Source organism: Propithecus coquereli, unplaced genomic scaffold, assembly GCF_000956105.1.
Source record: "Propithecus coquereli isolate 6110/MARCELLA unplaced genomic scaffold, Pcoq_1.0 Scaffold370, whole genome shotgun sequence".
In the NCBI taxonomy this organism is placed as follows: domain Eukaryota; kingdom Metazoa; phylum Chordata; class Mammalia; order Primates; family Indriidae; genus Propithecus; species Propithecus coquereli.
The window spans coordinates 704,079-724,377 of NW_012149397.1; the positions used below are offsets into that span (position 1 = coordinate 704,079).

General features: G+C 35.8%; 1 protein-coding gene across 1 annotated transcript in view; it reads right to left on the reverse strand.

Moving 5' to 3' along the window:
- The window catches only part of LOC105816400 (contactin-associated protein-like 3), a 156,860-nt gene that overhangs the window by 74,937 nt on the left and 61,624 nt on the right, over positions 1-20,299 (reverse strand). Inside the window, exons 2-6 of the mRNA XM_012651809.1 lie at positions 19,142-19,345; positions 18,273-18,457; positions 17,008-17,139; positions 13,020-13,281; positions 7,981-8,124 (exon numbers count right to left, since the gene is read on the reverse strand). Coding sequence (XP_012507263.1) covers positions 7,981-8,124; positions 13,020-13,281; positions 17,008-17,139; positions 18,273-18,457; positions 19,142-19,345 — 927 coding nt within the window. The remainder of the gene's footprint in view (positions 1-7,980; positions 8,125-13,019; positions 13,282-17,007; positions 17,140-18,272; positions 18,458-19,141; positions 19,346-20,299) is intronic.

Here is a 20,299-nt window from a genome sequence, read left to right on the forward strand (position 1 = left end):
AATTTCTTACTTTATTTTTCCAATCATTTAAATATTAGGTATTAAAGGATGATTACAATACATCAATATTTATCACTTGGGGCTTGAGTTCTCTATACTGTTCTGGATTTTTTAATTGAATGAAAAAAGAAGTATCGAATTTACCCATTGTACTTACATGTTTTTCACTGATCTCTCTTTGAGTTTCTTTTGTTAAACACTAGTACAATTTCAAAAATATAGGCAATGAGGATTCCTCTTAATGGAATCAAGGAAGTACCCTCTTAATGCCTATACTCTGATTTCCTCACTAAAAATTCCCATAAAAATTAAATGTTGTGTTTAGATTTCTATTTTAACAGCTGAAGCTTTATCTCTTTAATATTTTAATACATTCTATTTTTTTAATTTCTAAAATAAAAGCCTCCAACATATTTAAGACTTTTTTTTAGCTTACTAAAACCTTACACACAACCTTACAGAGACTTGGAAGTTGAAAATTTAATGCCATATTTTTTAAAAGCTTGAATGCTGAAATATTTTATATTGTTATGTTTAAGAAAGAAACATAAGTTTAAATGGTGCAGAACTCTCTGAAGGATGGAATAGAAAATATGCTTTGCATAATTCCACTTCATTGCATGCCTTAAACATTAAGGTGGTTAAGCCCATTAGGATAAGAACTAAGAAGATATTAATTCAATAAATATTTTTGAGCAATGAATTCTAGTAATATCCACAGTTCTGCTAATAATCCTTTTACCATATGGTGTTCCTGAATACCATAGGTTATTCCTAAATAAAATGAAATTAGTAACTCACTGTTAGGAAAAAAACTAAAATAAATCCAGGTGCCCAAGAAAAAGTTATGAAACATTTAGACCAAGTTCTAATCATAAAGTACTTCATGTTTTTAGCTATGAAATTGAACAAATAAAGATGTTAAGAACCAAGAAAATTTCGACCCAGGTTTGTTTCACTTGGTAAGCAACTGAGGATGACAAGAAAATTGTTACTTCATGTCACTGCAACCAGAAGGGAACTATTAGGGTCAGCTTCACCACAGAGTTCAGTACTGCATTATTACAAGTTCCCTGTCTGGCAATGTTTCCCACAAAGGGGATGGGAGGATTGTCCACATAACAGTTAACTTTGTTTTCCCAACATCAATACCATCATGCTGCTATGGTATTGAACAGCAGAAAGATTCCATAAAGCAAATTTAAAATAATTTGACATTCAGTCATCCTCAATTTCAGACAGGAATACAAACAATGCAAGATATATGCACAACCTGCTAAGAAAAGAGTGCTGTTTGAAGAACACTTCAAAAAGATGATGTCTCAGACTAGGAAAAGAAAAAAAAAACGAACAAATAACAGTCCAGAAGAGAAGTCTGCGTCTGTGAATTAAACTTTCTACTACAATAAATTTAGTGAGATCTGGAAATCCATGCCCACCAATGATTTGTTCTAAATCTTTCTCTCAAGGTTTCTTTGGTACAGATAACATATTCCATTTATCTGGCATTAGGAAATTGATGCAGTATTTTTCTTCATTTGTTTTGTTTTTATTAAACCTGGTCTATTATTTATTTATTTAAAAGCCAGTCCATAGTCTTCCTCTCTGAAAAGGATTGCTCTTACACTGATTTAAAATATACAGATGAGTAGGTTAGTTTCAATCAATGGTTGATATTATACTGTAGGAATGAAATAGTGTCTGCAGGTATACATATTTAGGCTATTCTAAATTTGTAAGCTGGTTAGGGAGAACATATTGTACTTTATTCATCAAACCTCTTTTCTTTGGGCAAATATAAAATGACAGTGAAAAAGGAAGAAACATACCAATAAAACAAAGTTATCAGTAAAACTTCTGTTACAGGATTAATGTTAAACTTTTTGTTTCACTTACTAGATTCTTAGTGATGCTGGGTCTCATAGGAAACCATATTAGCAAAAATATCCCAAGAAGTAAATTTCCCAAGAAAACAGAAAAGAGTCTTATTATGTCTCTTTCGATGCACCACACAACATTCAAGAAGAATTTGGATCATGAGGTCTTTAATATACTAAAATTAGTAATGACTATTAGCTGGACCAAAGGCTGTTTCTATGTGAAGAAATGATCTATTTCAGGTTCATGTGCATCGCTTCAACTTAACCACCAGCTTATGCTGCTGACAATGGTTGTTAGATCTGGTGTTTCCCAAAGTTTACTATACAAATGGGTGAATTCAGTTAAATAGGTACATGTAAGAAAAATGCAAAAAAATTCACTGGAAAAACTAGACATTTTTGAGAATATTTATAAAAGTAAATTTTATAACAGCAAAAGTAAAATTGTCTATCAATAGCAAAATGAGACAGTAAAACTGATAAAATATGGTATATTTATGTAATAGAATATATATATTTTTTGAGAAAAAAATTAGTAATATTATTCTAAATATGCATATATGATCTATTTCACAGTAAAAATGAATACAATTATGATATGAATAAAAATAACTCAAAATCATTCATAAGATTAGTATGTATATAAATTATGGAAACATGCTCTTGAATAACTGAGCATTACTAAATCTTGCTTGCAGAATGTTAAACCATAAATGGTGATGTGATATTCATAATTTGGCAAATAATTTCCTGTAGTCAATTTTATTTGGTATTATTTAAAAAATTGAATGATATTTTCCTTCTTACCCCTCTTAGAGTTTCCTAAATCTTTTACTTTTGAAATGATAAGTCTTGGATATATTGCCTTATTTGTTTTTAAAATAATTTGTTCCTTAGGATTATTATAAAATCTATCATGTGTAGCCAATGTCTTGAAATGACTTTGGTCAGATCTGCACAACTCAGAATATGAAAAAAGAAAACAAACAGAACTTTGAAGATTGACATTTTCTGCTTTCACAGTTGCTCTGTGGAAGGGTTTTTCTGAAGGATTATCAATTTTTAGACAATGGGATTCGTAATTTGCGTGCTGACAGACAGTATTAGGGATGAATTTTCCATCCATATTATGTTATTTCGGTTATAATTTCAAAATGATTCTACAAAGAAACTAGTAAAATGCAAAACTATGCTCATACCATGAGGAAGCACCTCAGACATTGGTTAGCAAATATATCTTATTACTGACAGAGTTACATGACATTTCTAGTGACCAAAGCCTTGCCCCATGAGCATCTCAGGGAAGATTTATCACACCCTTCCTTAACCTGCCCCCTCCAAGCTCCCTCTCCTGGGCGGCAGCATCTCCTGGTTGTCCTCAGTTACTGAGCTGGGAAATACTCCGCTATTGCCCGTGAAAGCCTGATGCGCTCCCTAACCTGGTGAACTGTTTCGCTGCATTATCACTTGGCAATGAAAAGAAGTTGCAATGACCGATTGAGTTAGACTATTAGTCACTTTGGGCAAAACGTGTCCTTTCTTTTGGGCAGTGGGAAATAACTAAGATGGTCTAGAAGAGCCAGCGCTCTGGGGAACACCCGTGTGGTGCAATAAAACCAGCTCATAAAACAGAAGAAAAGGTAACAATAATTCTTCAGCTTTGTGACAATTCTGTAGAGCAAGGTGATGAAGGGAAGCTCCGTAACATGACCCCAAATGTGATATTTTATTTAAGCCTATCCAGGAGATGTGCATTTTAGTCCATAATTCACAATCTTTCTCAACATGCCCATTAAAAATAAAGGGAGCCAGCATTGTGACTACAATTAATAATACGTATAATTCACTTAAATTTGGTAATAGAGCAAATTTTAATTGTCCTTACCTCCCCCACACACAAATAGTGACTATGTGTGGTGTGATAGATGTACTGATTAATTTGACTATAATAATCAGTACACAATTATACCTATACCAAATAATCACATTGTATATCTTGAATATATATAATTTTTATTTGTCAATGAAATATTTTAAAATAAAAAAAAATCAAGGGATTCATGGCAAAGCAGCAGCCTCAGTCCGGATCAGCTGCCTGGGGAGGGCTGCCGAGCTCCTTCTCCACACAGCAGCAAGCTGGGGTCAAGGGGGAGCCAGCGAGCCACTCTGGCCTTGTAGGTGTGACACTCCAGTCCTCCATCTCATGTAGTTTTCTCCACGTGTTCCCAGTGTCTCCCCTCAGTGAATCTGTCTCTGTGTCCACATCTCCCCTTTCTATAAGGACACCAGTCTTCCTGGATTGGGGTCACCTTAATGACCTCATTTTAACTTGATCACCTCTGCAAAGACCCCAGCTCCAAAGAGGATCACATTCTGAGGTATATATCAACTGGGGGGGGGGGCGAGTAATTCAATCCATAACATCATCCCTGAAACAAGTACAATTTTACCTGTGCACATGCATGTTTGGGTTGCGGTTGCTGTGTATCTGTTTCTAACAGGTTATGGCCCTGCTCATGCTTTTGGATCAAAGGGGACTTGGGAATCCACAGGATGTGTACGTTCACATGATCACGGCCCAGCCTCGCCATTTCTGTAACTGTGTCTCCTACTGGTTCCCGATCACGTATGTTACTTTAGCTCCGATGCCACATATAATCTGAACACACGCACGCACACACACACCCTGAAAAACCAGAAATTGTTTCTGGCATTTTGACTTTCTGTTGAGCTTCCTTGCTCTTATGCATATATTTCTCAGCGTATTCTCAGGTGTGTTTGAGAAAACCTTTTCCCTCTGGACATTGTCCAAGTGTTTTGAACTGAATGCAATGTATATAAATGAAAATTCAGATGGAGGTAGGAATGTGTATCCATTTTTCATTGTTGCTATAACAAATTACTACCAACATCCATTTATTATCTCTCACTTTATGAGTGTGTGTGGGCTGGACTGATTATTTAGAGTCTTGCAAAGACAAAATCAAGGTGTTGGCCAGTCTGGGCTCTGAAATGGAGGCTCTGGGGCAGAATGGGCTTCCAAGCACGTTCGGGGATGGGCAGCATTCAGGTCCTTGTGGTTGCAGGAGGTTCCAGTTTCTTACTGGCTGTCAGCTGGGGCCTGTCCTCCTCACCATGTCCAGTCTGCTTTCCACGCCAGCAGCAGTACACAGAGACACCCTCCTGCTTCCATCTCTCTGACTTCCCCTGTGCCATGCCTCAAACCAGAGCCAAATGTTCATGTGATTACACTGGACCCATGTGGATGATTCTGGATAACCTCCCTATTTTAAGGTCTGTAACCTTAATTACATCTGCAAAATCATTCATGCCATGTAACATATTCACAGGTTCCAGAGATTAGAGCATCTTTGGGAGTCATTCTGCCTACTACAAAATATGACCCATGCCTTCATGAAATGATTTTTGCTTTCATACATTTGTCTTTAGAGAAGGAAGCATGAAGTATTTTCTGAAGGAAATGGGAATGTAAATGAATATACATTCTCAAAGAGTACAATGTTTCAAATTTTCTGTTGTTTATCTCAGTGGTTTCTTTCTGGACCTATTCCATCTCGGCTAGTCATTGTGAAAACAAAACAGTGTGGATCAAACTCCATCATCTGTTTCTGTCGTACAGATTTTAGTTATCAATCTAATAATGAACATCCCTGTTCTGTTTGCTGTTCTTTTGTGCTTGGTTTGGAAAAATTTTCTTAGAGATAATTATTTGTGTCAATTGAGAGCAAACACAAGGAGTATCTTGGTCTTTCTACTTGGAAACCCTTAATTCAACATCATCTGCATGTGGCATTTCTCAGATCACTAACAACCTTGGACATATTATTATTCCTAAAGCTAACTGTACTGTTTTGAAAAGGTTGGCATGCATAGCTGCATTTTTTTGAGAACCTCTTATATTATCACCCATTCAAGATAAATTAAGACATTTACTTATTGCAATCTTAAAAATCTTAAGCTCTCCAAGTGTACTTTGTATCTGCCTAGAGGAAAAAAGACATCTGACTAGAGATATAAATGTACATATTATTAAAAGATAAATTGAGGCAAAATAAAATTTAAAGAATTCATTTTGACTAATAGTGATGCAAGAATTCGGCAGCTTCAAATGGGAAGTTGTTTGGGGGCTGCTTCAAGGGATCGGCAGGGGAAGGCTTCTAGAGGGTAAACACAGAGGTAAAGCAAAAAAATTTCTACATACATATGTATTTGATTGGTTACAGTTACACAGTTGCCTTATTTGGTCTATTCTGCTGGAAAGTCCGTAGTTATACAAGTTAGTGGCTTCTGATTGGTTAGCATAAAGTTTGATTTTTCTTGAATGTAGACATTTCCAAGAAATAGCCCCAGTTAAATTTTACTTATGTTTGTAAATCAAGAAACGGTTAAGGTCACTTATGAGGCCTAACTGGCTTTGTCTTCTCAGGGATTCTTCAGGCCATTCTAATTTACTTTACTAATATAAATATACACTATGTGGCAAAGGACAGCCCAGTGATGTCTTGAATATGTGCAGTTGTATATTTGGAAATGTACATATTCCATGAGAGACACAGCAAATACTGATGAGGCAGAATGCAATATATAAAATTGCATTTCTACTAGATCTATATTTCTGTTTATATGGAATTTTTAATCACTATAGGAAAGGAGGGATATATTTAGCTTTCTAGTAAGAATTACACATGATTGAATTATGGGGATGAAACTTGAGTGTTTAGGTATTTACCAAATGAGTAGTGAAAAGTGGCTGTCTGCATCTATATTCATCATGGCATTTCCTACTTAATTGAAAACTTTCTTACTCAAGATGAGTTTTCTTATCATACATGTGGTGACATGGAGTGATAGCAGAATGCTTTAAAGTACAAGTGTCTATGACCTGATGTGACGTGTTTCCTCACATGATTATTTCTCTTAACTGTGATTTCTAGGAGTAGGCCTAATATTTGGACTCACATAATGTCTCAGAAGCATTCTAGGATTGATGGCAGAGTTTTGTTATTGGTTTTGGTGCTTCCTTTAATAAAAAAGCCAAATTTCCTTTCCAATCAAAAAATTCACTTGTTTCCATTTTTTTAGCTATATCGGTTGTCTAAGTTTGGGCTGCTACAACAAAATGTCATGGACTGAGTGATATTCCCACAGTTTGGAGGCTGGCAAGTCCAAGATCAGGGCACCAGTAGGTGTGGTGTCTGGTAAGGGCCAGCTTCCTGGCTGTGGTCTTCTCGTTGGAACCTCACATGGCAGGAGTGGCAAGGGAGTTCTGTTGGGCCTCTTTTATGAGGGCACTAATTCCACTCATGAGAGCTCCACCCTTATGACTTGATTACTCTCCAAACCCTCCTCATACTGTCACCTCAGGGGGTTAGGGTTTTAACATGAACTTGGGGGGAAACACAAACATTCAGTACTTTGCGCCAATGTGACGCCAATTACACAATGGATTCATTTCATATGCTTGTCTCCTGCTAACTAATATTTGTTTATTATTGCCAATGTTTGGAAAATTCCTCATAGTCAGTTTTTTACATTCTATTACTCCCTTCCCATTTAAAAAATATCTATTTATCTATGTATCTGTAAACTAAGCTGTTTAATAATGATTCAATAGTATGGAATGAGATGTATAACTTAAATATACATCATAAGTAATATTTTGTGTAAGCCAATGACTTTGGACAGTATGATTTGTTTTGTTTTTACAAGCTAACTGTTAGGAGTATAAATTTATTTATTTGTAGTATGATGACATAATATTTGATGTTTGAAAGGTTTTACTTGTTTCTTATTTACTATGTGTAGGTAAAATAAATTTTCATTTAATGTTAAGTGAAAATATAAGGTTATGTAAAAAGCAAGTAAACTTTCTGCAGATAACTTATTTTTTTCTTGGAAAGAACAATTAATTGAACATTGCATGTTCTTTACAAACTCAAAAGTATTCATTTCATAGGAAGAGATAAATCATTTCTTAGCATTAACTTGTTGAAATGTGACTAGAGACGCAGGATGCAAAGCAATAGAGACAAAAATGGTTCCACTGCCAGTGTTTTATAGTTCAGTTGCCGTCACTTACCTCCAAAATAATACGTGTCACCTGAATCGATCAGCACAGCCACCAGGGATTGAATAGCTGCGTCATCATCCACTGCCACACCCACATGGCTCCACTTAGCAGATAAGGACACAGAATGCCACTGCCCATCGTTTAAGGCAGCACCTAGAGGGAACAGAACCAAAGACAACTCCAAATTACCAACTTTGTAAACACTTGAAAACAATTTAATTCAGATCACTGAATACAGCAGAAAAGAGCAGTATTCACAAGCTGATATGTCACTGAGAAAAAAGTTAACCACCTTTCTTTAATGAAAGGATTTCATTTATTATGACAATAACACATGAAGGTAGATTTTACTCTTTCTAAAGAGTCACTGTAACAAAAAATTCTGATAATGTGCTTAATGTAGTACCTCAAATTTAATTACCAAATATATATGTTAAAAGTCTTTACCAATGGGGTAAAAAACACAGTTTAATCCGATCTTCAAATGCAAAATGTACTGTTTCACTGAAAATAGCAAAAATACTTTAAAAGAATCAGGGAAATGAGTTGATAAAATTGTGTCAAGAATAATTGTGAAAGGCTTTTTTTTTTTTTAAATTGACACATAATAGTTGAACATATTTGTGGGGTACAACACGATTTGAAATGGGGGAAAAAAAATCACTGAGTGTCCTGCCCAGTGCACCCATTCAGGTAAACTCTGCTTTCTCTGTCTGAGCTATTTTACAACCCTGTAAACCGTAGAGAACTGACAGCAATGCAAAATGATTTTTGTCAATAGAATTGCAAATTACGTGTGCCTGCTGGGGTACAATTGGAGCCATTTCACATCTGTCTGTAAATTCATCTCAGCATTCCTTATCTGCCTGTGTGCGTGGTATTAATATTTTGAATCCTCCTTTAGCTGACTGTAACATCTTATTGGTTTTTCATTAATTAACGAGTTAAAATCTTTAACATATATTTATGTGTTCTCTGATTGAACACATTATGATTATAGATATAATTACACCTTCTTCTAAAAATTGTTATTTAGTATTGAGCAAGAAAATGCTAAGGAAAGAATTGGAGGTGTATTTGATATATAAGTACACCATTGTTTATATATTTACATTCATAGCTACATTATTCTATGATTCTTAGTATTAACTATGAAGTTAATCTTGTGAAATAATTTGATAACATAATGAATTGTCTTTGATGGTAAATTTAAACGTTAACATATTTAAAATCACTGTAGTTATTCTGTGTTTTCTTTCACCTGGTAATGTGGCAAAGATAAATGCCAATAAATGGATTAAAAATGAGATTAGCTTTATGAGGCCTATTAAATTAACATTGCACTGATGTTTAAAATTAGGCCATGATCAAAACTACGTTAGGAGGCATATATATCATAATAAACACTAGATTAATAGAAGTTTTTTTAATAAAGTTGACTGTTTTAGGAAGCCTGTTAATTATTAAAATAACTCTGTGCTTGATTTATTTCCTTTCCAGACATAGATTTATCTGACGTTAATCTATTATTAGCATTTCAAATGTAGTACTTCTTAAAAATTAATATTAACATTTCAGCTTTTCCTTTTATCCTTCAGTGATGTATGAAACAGAAACAGAAGTAATAATAATGTATAAGGAAAAAAATTGTACTTTAAAATCAATCGGGACTACTGGAAGTCTTCAGTGTAAAAATAGGCATTGTCTAAACACGATCTCTAGGACTATCTGATTCTACAGGTCTCTGTGCCTTTCACCTTCTTTGAGTTCTTTTACCCTTCTGTAAATTGTGGAAAACCGAAAGCAAGCAAACGATCATCGTCCGTAGACATGCAAATAAATTGGATTTTTACAATAGAGTTGAGCCTTCTCCCTGTTCCCCATCACATGACATGGAAGGAGCCAGTTTTACATTATATGCAAATTCATTGTAGCTTCCTGTACATATCTTTGACTCTTTGAATTCTCCTTTGAACCTGCTGTAGCATCTTACTGATTCCCTCATTAACTAATGAGTTAAGTAAAATCTTTGACATGTTCTTTTCATAATTGTATTAAGTCCTAATGGTGTCCTCTTTAGGATATCTTTTGACAAATAACAATAGATTTTTGTATACTTTTTTTTCATGTTTATCATCCGATTATTTTTTCTTCTTGTTTTTTGCCAGCTTGTATTTGGCCTTTGGCCATAGTTTATTTCCAAGAAAGTCAGATAGAGTGACATCTATAAATATTTTAATGAGAAATGATTACATTAATTAATTGCCTACAACACACATAGTATTTTAAGTATGTTTAAAATGAAGATGATCTCTTGTCAAAAACTACATTTTAAATGCAGAGGCAAAATATCACTATCATAAAGCCCTGAGCTAAAGCAAAATCCTGATGTGATTTAAGGACTTTAATGATATTTAATTCTGGTGATTGTGAAACCCAGAACTGGAGAAAATGTTCGTTCAGCATTTCATTGCATCTAGAATATGTGCAACTTATTAGCAGTGAAGCTGAACCAACTATTGTAGGAAAAAATTGAGGGTAGTTTTTGAATTGGGCAAAAGAGATTACTGGATATCTTTTTGATGAAAGGATTAACTCATTTTATAGGGTTGTAAACCTTCATCTTTGACTAGGTTACTTTACAGTTGTGTAGTGATAGAAGTTAACTTGCACAAAATTGATAGTAATGCAAATAATACTTGTCCATAGAGATGCAAATTCTGTCCAGGGAAGGGATTTATTTACTTTCCCTGTGGATATTGACAAGATTTGTATCTATTTGTAATTTCATTTCAGCATTCCTTCTCTGATCATAAATGTGTGGTGTTTAGGATTCTTTAAATTGGCTTTACTGATGTAATGGCAAACGTAAAGCTAAAAAAAAAAAAAAAAAAAGCTAATTGATCAAACGAAATCTTCCTTGGTGCCAAAAAGGATACAGACTTTCACTTACTCTTCCTTTTCTTAGAGCATTTCCTTTAGAAATTGTAAATGTAAATTTTTTCTGCCTCTTTGAAGTGTACATAAATCTTTTTAAAAAACTTACTTAGTTTTAAAATAACTTGAAACAAATCTGTTTAAAAAATCTTTAAAAGTCTTTTAAAAAATTTATTTAGCCTTCTTCTAGTTTTACAACCCAAGAATGTTTTTCTTGAGGGCCTTGAAAACATTTCTTTGAAATGTAAACATCAAGACAGATACTGCCCCTAGCTCCCCAGTTTTGTGGGGGTTGAATTTAGGTGCATGGTTCCAAGTTGGATTTGCAAATCCAACTATCTGCTTGTCAAAGAGATGTAAGGAGTTTTAGTTTCCCTTTGGATTAAGGCAATGAGCTAATACAGATGTTGTCCCCAATTAATAGGTGATTTGGGATGGACTATGTGTAGCAAACCGTGCTGTCACGTCCTCTTACTTGAGGACAATTTATCCTCTACCTTGAAAACATGTATGTAATGGGTTGTATCAGCCTGGCTAGATAAAAGGATGAGATTTCTTTCTGTCTTTGCAATCACATTAGTGACTGCCGGAAATGTGTGTCACACTCTGGTTTAATACTTACTCAGTAATAAACTATTTAATTATTTTCTACCTTGTGAAAGGGATTCACTAGGCTGGTAGGCAATTTTATCTTTAATTATTTTCCCAGTACTGGTTCCTCATTAATTAATGAGTAAATAAAATCTTTGACATATGTTCATTTTGTATATGTGTGTTGGTCATGATTTTACACTTTCTTGGAAAAAAAGCCCTATTTGTGAGGAAATGGAAAATAGGTTTGCATTTTGAAAAGATAAAAAAATATATCTATATCCTTGCGAATATCTGTTTTATCTCACACAGTTTACAGTTTACTTTGGATCAGAGGTGGACACAGATTCCAACATGTGGAGTTTGCCAGAAGTCCTGAGATAAGCCCCCACCCTCTGAAATCCTGCTTTCACACAGCAACGTGTAACAGCAGTCTGGTCAAGTGTGCATCCAAGTAGCCAGAAGGAATCTCTCTTACAGTAGGATAATCCCCTGGTTTAAGGGAGACATGTGGCTCTTTTTTAGTGTCTTCTTTCTTAGACTCCTCTATCTTTAAAAAAAAAAGCCCTCATTTGGTTCTGATGCCAATTTCGACATGATGTTGATGTAGGACTCAGATCTCCTCCTAAATTTGCAAATCCAATCAGCAAAATCCGACAGCTCTGTGTGATCAAACTTGCCCACACCACACTGCACAACAGAAGCAGATCAGTTACCATCTATTGTTACTGGGTCTTGCCTCATGAGATTTGAGCCTCTAAGCTGGCAGGCATATCAAAGCCTTTGCCCAACAGAAACAGGCCCTAGATGAGGAGTGGGGACAAGAGAGGGCCTGTGTAGGGGTGGCCATTGTGCTAATAAAATCAGACTTCCTTCCTCTTGTTCCCTGCAAAGAACTAAGGTTTACCATTTCACAAGTGAAAACAGGCTGGGTTTGGGAAGCTCAATGATTTGCCTATCAGAAGGGCAGCAAGTGGAGGAGCTGCGATTCCTCCCTGGCGTCAGGCTGTCTCAGAAAACTAATCAGCCACCAGCAAAAGCACAAGAATTTGTGGCATTTGCTGGCATCTTTCACAGCAAGCCAATAGTTATCAATCGCCTACTGTGTATAGAATATTTCTTCACAGAACAGAACAGGAGAGGAGGGGAGGGAAGGGAGAAAAGTGAGTGCCTCTGGGTGCTGCCTGCCGCACGAGTCCCGACTGTAGTTCTTTGGATGGAGGATGGGTGTGTGTTTGTCAGGAATGGGGCTTAAGGCTATTACGTATTTTCCTGGCATACGGCGGGGGGGGGGGGGGTCTGTCTGCATTAGCGTCCGTTTCTTATTTCTCATATGTGGTCATTTTGGTCCAAAGAAGACTTCGGTGATGGCCGCATGTCCCACACATGAACACAGTCTGGAAGGAGAGGGCAACCCCCTCCTCCAGGTGGGGCATCCAGTATCTTGTCACTTCATTAACTTACTACCGAATGATGTGTCTGCTCTATGTTTGTGAGGTGTACTGGAGGACCTCCATTACCTGCTGTGACGTTCCTCCATGACTGTCCCAGCTGGGAGAGACTCAGTTTCAGTTTTCCATCCTGAAGAAAGAGAACAAAACTCTCTGCACCACGTCGAAGTTCGCCAGAAAGCAAACGTCCTGCTCTGTTCCATGTTCGAAATTGAAAAGTGACAAACACTTTGTCATCCCCGGAGTTGCCCGGCAGGGCCAGAAAACTCCTGGAGCTCAGAAAAGTCACAGGGACAGTCTGTGGCTGTGGACATGAGAAGGACACATTTCCCTATAAATAAAACAAAAGAGCACATTGAGAGGCCTGAGCGTGGTGCTTCTATCTAATTAGAGATAGATTTTGCAAAGATTTCCAAAGGCTTTTTATCAATCTGGAATTGTATAAATTAGCCTGCCTGCTAAAACTTAATCTATGACATGTATTTTATCTTTCGATATAAATATTATTATAATTGGGCAAACCTATCCCTGTGGAGTGTGTGTGTGTGTGTGTGTGTGTGTGTGTGTGTATGAAATTCTCCACTTTTCTACTTCTCTGCATTAGCAAAGGAGTCTAATAAGATTTAATTCAATAGGAGTTATTTTACGCCAGCTGTCTTCCAGGCCCTGTGCTAGGCCTGAACAGGACATGTCCACACTCTCGGACTGTCCTTCTCCTGAGCAACTTTTGCTCTTCCCTAAACAGCGGTCCTCACGATCTCCTTTGTACCCACTTTACTACTTTACTGGTTCCCTCGCTAGTCAGTGAGTTGGCTAAATCTCTGATACATGTTTACTTGATGTTTCTATGGGTCATATTTTCAGCTTTTGGAAAATTATATTTTGACAGTGTTCCAAATGTTTTTCAGGTCTAACTGTTATATATAACTTTGCTTATAGTATTTTAGCATGAAAATATTAAATTTTTATGTTGTCAATTACGTCTATATTTTCTCTTATAGCTTCTAGGTTTCCAATCTTCATTAGGAAAGTTTCACAACTCCCTAGGTCCTACACATAGTCTCACAGATTTTCTTCCAAGATTTTTTGTTGTTTGTTTCTCATCCTCCTAAATTTACATATTTTTAGTGTATGTTAGATAGTGACCCATTTTTGTTTTCTGCCTTATGGACATTTATTTATTCCAGCAGAATTTATGAAATAATTCCTCCCTTTTACACCGAATTGAACCATATACCTTGCTACTAGCAACTGCATATGTCCTGGGATCTTTCTGGGATCTCTGCTTTGTTCTACTGACTTGTCTATTCCATCCAATACCATTTTGATTCTAGCACAGTGGCTTTTAGTATGTTTTACTATCTGGTAAGTCAAGTCCCATCCCACTGTTTATGTATTTGTTTTTGGTTTTTCTTAGCTGGAGGAAGGAAGGAGTAATTCTTGGGTATTTATTCAAACACATGAATTTCAGTTCCAGAGAAAATAGCTAGCAATTCAGATTCTAATTGGAATTTCCATTGAATTATTTCTATTTATAATCTATAAATGATCTTAGAAAAAAACGTGTTACTAAAGTGAGACAGATAGAGTAGTGGTTCTCGAACCTTGCTAAACAGTTGTCACCCAGAGAGCTGTTAAAATCCACACCCGGACCAATTAAATCCCAATCTCTGGAGGTGGATCCAGGTAACAGTATCTTTTAAGTCCCCTCTGGTGACTTCAAGGTAAAACCAAGTTTAAGAAACACTGATTCAGGGATTAACCCCACTTTCAAGACTGAATCACATTTTTAAAAAATTCTCCCTTAATATACTTTAGAAACTGATATAATTTAGTTTTCATTTTAAAATATCTTGGCTGGACACGGCTCACACTTGTCATCTCACCATTTTGGGAGGCTGGGTTTGGAGGATTTCTCAAAGCCAGGAGTTTGAGACCAGCCTGGGCAACATAGTGAGGCTACCTCTCTACAAAAAAATGAAAAAGTTAGCTGGGTGTGATGGTGCATCTGTAGTCCCAGCTTCTCAGGAGGCTGAGGCAAGAGGATCACTTGAGCCCAGGAATTTGAAGTTATAGTGAGCTATTTTCATACACCACTGTACTCCAGCCTGGGCAACAGAGTGAGACCCCATCTCTAAAAAAATAAAAAACTAAAATAATCTGTAATACATAGTATACCTATATACATAAATCAGAACATTTACTCTTGGCTGTTTTTGAAATTCTGCTGAATGTGAAATAGTTTTTATTGTAAGAGAATATTTGCTGTAATGAATTAAATACCAAAAGCTTAAGAATAATAAGCACTGATCCATAGTACAAATTTAATCACTGAACTATTACATGGTTTTAGTTTTTATCAGCTGCAGATTTCTTGCCGTCATCACGTAGATGGACAGCTGACCACTAGACCAACAAGGGAGCAAAGCTTCTGGCTACCAATGAGCGACTATCAGTTGAATGAACCAGTTCTGGCGACTGATTTTGCCAACAAAATATATTTTAAAATGTTTTCCTTTTAAACATGGAAGCAACTATTTTCCTATTTTTATAAAGAGCACATAAAATTGCAATAACTCTCAGAATGGAGTTCTTGTATCCAACATTATGTATCCATATGCACAATTTGGAATGAATTCTCCTTTTGTTTGTTTTTATGTAAAATCTAAACATTTTAATATCTTTATACAATGTATTATAATTATAAATAGTTTTCTTAAGGATGACATTCAGAACTCCAGAGATACCAGCCAAATTGTGGTTTTCCTGATTGATTACAATCAGTTAATAAATAATTCCGTCAGCAAACCCATCAGTATCCCAGAGTAGCACGAAGTGTGTATGAAAACGTGCGCCTGTTTTCCTCAACTAGTCTTGGCCTCTTGTGTCCTAAGGCCCAACTCACTCCCATCCACCTCTGTGACAGCACCTGTGGCAACAATACCATAGAAGTTAGGGTGGGAATGAGGGATTCTTCTGAACACCAAGGGTTGGCAGATAAAAGGTGGCTTCATGTTCAGAATGTGTTACATTAACGTGGATGCCCATTGGCCAAACAAATGTCTGTATTTTGATGTGAGTGAGCACCTCCAACAAAGCCGACTTCAGCAACCAGGTCTCCTTTCCCCTTCCCGTGCAAGCAACACTTCATATTTCAGTTTCTCCAAGGATAGGAACTTTAGGCAGAGGGCTATTCCATTTATCTCCTTCTTTTCGTTTCTTTTTAATCTTGTCAAAGGAACCCGAGCACTGTGGGGCCTTTGTATCACTCTTCCCTTTGGTGTTTCTCTTTTCATGTATCTTGATGGTATTTTTCATTTGTATGATCTCAGCATGGTGCCATTCATAGTAGAGCTTAGACTTCAATCCTATCTTTTTAGATTTTTTCCTTAACTTTCATGAAAGGCTCATGGGCTTCATGGCTGTTTTTTTCGCCTTTTCTCATGCTAATCCTAATGATGTATTCATTTTGTGGCCTGGTGACTCAGAGCCAAAGCTATTTTCAAGTTTTGGTCCTACAAGCCCTGAGCCAACTTTTCCCAGTACGTAATAGGAAAGAAAACACATTTTTAAAACAATGCAAATAAATATTCCCATTATGTGCTTCTAAGATTTGCTGACAACTAAGCATGAACTTCCCCTTTAACCCAAAACTTAGATATTTTCAATTTTAAAAATTGAAAGAGAATTTTATTAACTGATTTGGAAGCATTTCCAATTGATTAAGGAATAGCTCATTAGGGATTTCCATTGCAAAATAATTAGTCTCCTGAGAATAACAATACCAAAAACACAGGAGACATATGAATTCTGATTTCTACACAAAAATAAGAAGTTGTTTTACTTCATATAAAAATGAAATAACTATGTCCTATGAGACATATTTACTTTATAACATTTTTATACATAATAAAAATTGTTATATTACACGGGTAGCTGTTTCAAAAGTAGGAGTTGATTTTTAAAATATTATATCAACTGGAGACCTAACACAAATGTTTTTTAAATGCAAAAAATAACAATTCCTTTTCTCTTTCCTTCCATTAGGCTTCCTTACCATAATGCGGATCTGTGGTTTGTGTGTCTTGACTAATTCAATGATATCCACTCCATTATAATAAAGATTTTCTAAACACCCATGAAAGCTTTTACGTGATCTTCCAGGTGTCGGAATTCCCCCAAAGCTGATCTTAGAAAGAAAAATGACATAAATAACATTGTTTAGTGATTTTCTGATTATCTATTTAAAACATTTATAATACTAAGTATACCACTAATTGACACAAATTCATTTGTAGCTTCTCATATTTCCAGGTATGCTAATCTCAAATGAAGTGTTCTATTGTATTATAATTAATGGCATTTTTAATACCTGTATTTCTGGCACCAGACATTTGTGTTAAACTTAAAGGAAGGGGTCAGCATTTTCAACATTGTCTATGAAAGGCCACATAGTAAACATTTTTGGCTTTGTGGGTCATATGATCTCTTTTGCAACACTCAGCTCTGCTGTGATAGTGCCAAAGCAGCCATAGACTATATATATATATATTTACAAAATAATGTCCAGGTTTGGCCTGATGCCCATGATTTACCACCCTCTGCATTGGGTACTCTCTTTTGCTATTACATGGTTAAATTAAGGGAATAAAACTGTGGATGCTCTGGCATAAGACTGGGGTTTCAGTAAATATTACATGCCAAAGCCATTCATACCACATAAATATCAGAGTTTCCTGGTTTGTTCTGATTTTTCATGAACTTTAAGGTGTCCTGTGAAGAACTGGCAGAATAGATGTTATTTAACAGTGAGCTTAGACACATTTACATGTACTTAGATGGACAAAGGATTTCAAAAAAGGGTTAAGCCCTGAAAAAACATTAAGAAATTGTTTATATATGAGCACTTGGCTCTCTCGTTATTTAATAAATCTACTGGCATATATGTGAGCTCCTCAAAGTGATTCTAGATAATGCTGTGTTGGTTAGAATTGCATGAAGGTAAGAAAAAAAATCCCCCAGGAATGTGTTCATAGCCAAACAATAGATGTAATATACCAAAGAAACACATTCAATAATATTGCTTGCTGCCTTCATATCTCTTCATTTGTAGATTTCCTAAACCTAACAGCATGACTGGAAAAGATGATCTATAATAATAAATTACCTATTATAAGGAATAAACAGTTCACTAGGATCTTAACATCCCTATTATCATGTATTACTCAGCATAGTTCTGAATTGCTACAAAATTGAATTTCTCTACAGCATTAGTTTCTTTTTCAGGTTATATTCCATTTAAATTATTCAATCTATAATAACCTCAAAATTAAGATCCAAGTAACTGGATCCTCCCTTTGTATGGAAATGATGAGCGTGTTTGTCCACGGTGACATTGGCCTCCGCGTTGAGGCGCTCGATGAGGACGGAGTGCCAGTGCTGGTCGTCCAGCAGGCTGCCCAGGGTGAGGTTCACGGGAGCATTAGTGGGGGACAGGTTAGCATTGCCTTAAAAAAGAAGGAAAGAAACCACTTAGTTATTTCTGTTTAAAATCATGGCTTCCCTTCGTTAGTTCAGTATTACGATTTTCGTCCAAACTTCCATCTCACATAGTTGTCAGCTGACTTCATCTCCATTTTGAATACAATATCCTTACACCTTTTTTTATTCATTTCTACACTTTGTTGAGATTGCTCTTTAGTATTTATTTTTTCTTATTATTATTCATGGCATTTCTATTTACATTGCAAATGTTTTCTTTGTTGGAACTTCATTATCAGTGATATCTCATGCTTTGACAATGATCTATTCTTGTCTTTATGATTATATATGATCATAATATATCATATATAATATTACATATACGTATATGGTGGTCGTCTTGCACAGGGTCAAAATATAATATATGCTGTTTCCATAAATTGTACTCAGAATATGTACGCGTTACATGCATCTGTTTGTAATGCTCTTAAACTTTCATTTATGTTTTCCCACGAGAGTTCTACTTCACACACATTGCCCTAGAGTAACTCAACAGTAGTGTATCTTTTAACTCTTAAAAGTGTTCTAGTTTGGATGATAAATTTTATGATTATTTTACCTCATTGTGAAAAGATTAAGTACCAGGTAAATGTACTCTTAGCTAAACAAATTTTTGAAACTGCTGCTACAAAAGTACAAACACTTTTTACCTGAATTAAGCAAAAAGACAAGCTTTCCTTTAATTAATTCCAGAGTGATGTGATTCCCATATTGTCCTTCTCTGTGGAGTAGAATTCCACTGCTCTGCATGGCTTTAAATTTCAAAGAAATAACATCCCTTATTGGCTTTATGGATTTTTTATCAAATCTGTACAACAGAGCACTTTGTCCATCAAAATAAGCCACCTCAGATCCTAGAAAAGAGGATATTAAAGACCAATTCTAAATTTAAATGGCCATACATGAGCACATTGAAACATACAGGTCAACACACCACATCTCACACACACACACACACACACACACACACAGACATACTTTACATTTCTATTCTGTTCATAAAAGGGGGAAACTGATACTAATGTATTTTCTGTTGGCATCATGAATTGATATAATACCCACTGTTAGACTTTGCTAACATTTTCCCAATCTTCATCATCTAGAAATACTCTAATTAATCTTCTCCCAATGGCTCCTATCTTTAGAGTGGCCTAATTCTTCTCATTCTGTTTGATTAAAAACAATCAGGAAAGAAGTTGTATTTCTACTACATGAATTCTTTATTTTATTTTATTTTTTTAGAGACGGAGTCTTGCTTTGTTGCCTAGGGTGGCCAGAAACTCCTGTTGCCTAGGGGGCTCAAGCAGTCCTGCTGCCTCAGCCTCTTGAATAGCTGGGGCTACAAGTGTGTGCCCCTGCACCTGGCTCATTCTTATGTTAAGTACCAATGTCACTCAGTTTAAATACCTATTCATTCCCAGTAGCTTTGTCTTCTCTTGATTCTTACACATGTATTCACTTTAGGAAAGATTTTGTCTGTATGTAAAAGATATATACACACACAGACCGCATTTATTAAATCCTGCTTTAGGCATGTAGTGAAGATTCTGTATTTTAAATAAGTTGTTATGTAATATATTTCTTAACCCTCAGCTAAATTTACTGCTAACAGGCACTGTGATGTTTCAGCTTGTCTAGGCCACCATATCCAGTTTTTGGTCAAATGCCAGTCTGGATGTTGCACAGGTGCTTTTTAGAGATGATTGACAATAAATCAGTAGACTTTTATTAAAGCAGATTAACCTCCATAATATGGGTGGGCCTCGTCCAATCAGTTGAAGGCCTTAAGAGAGAGCGGGGGGGGGGGG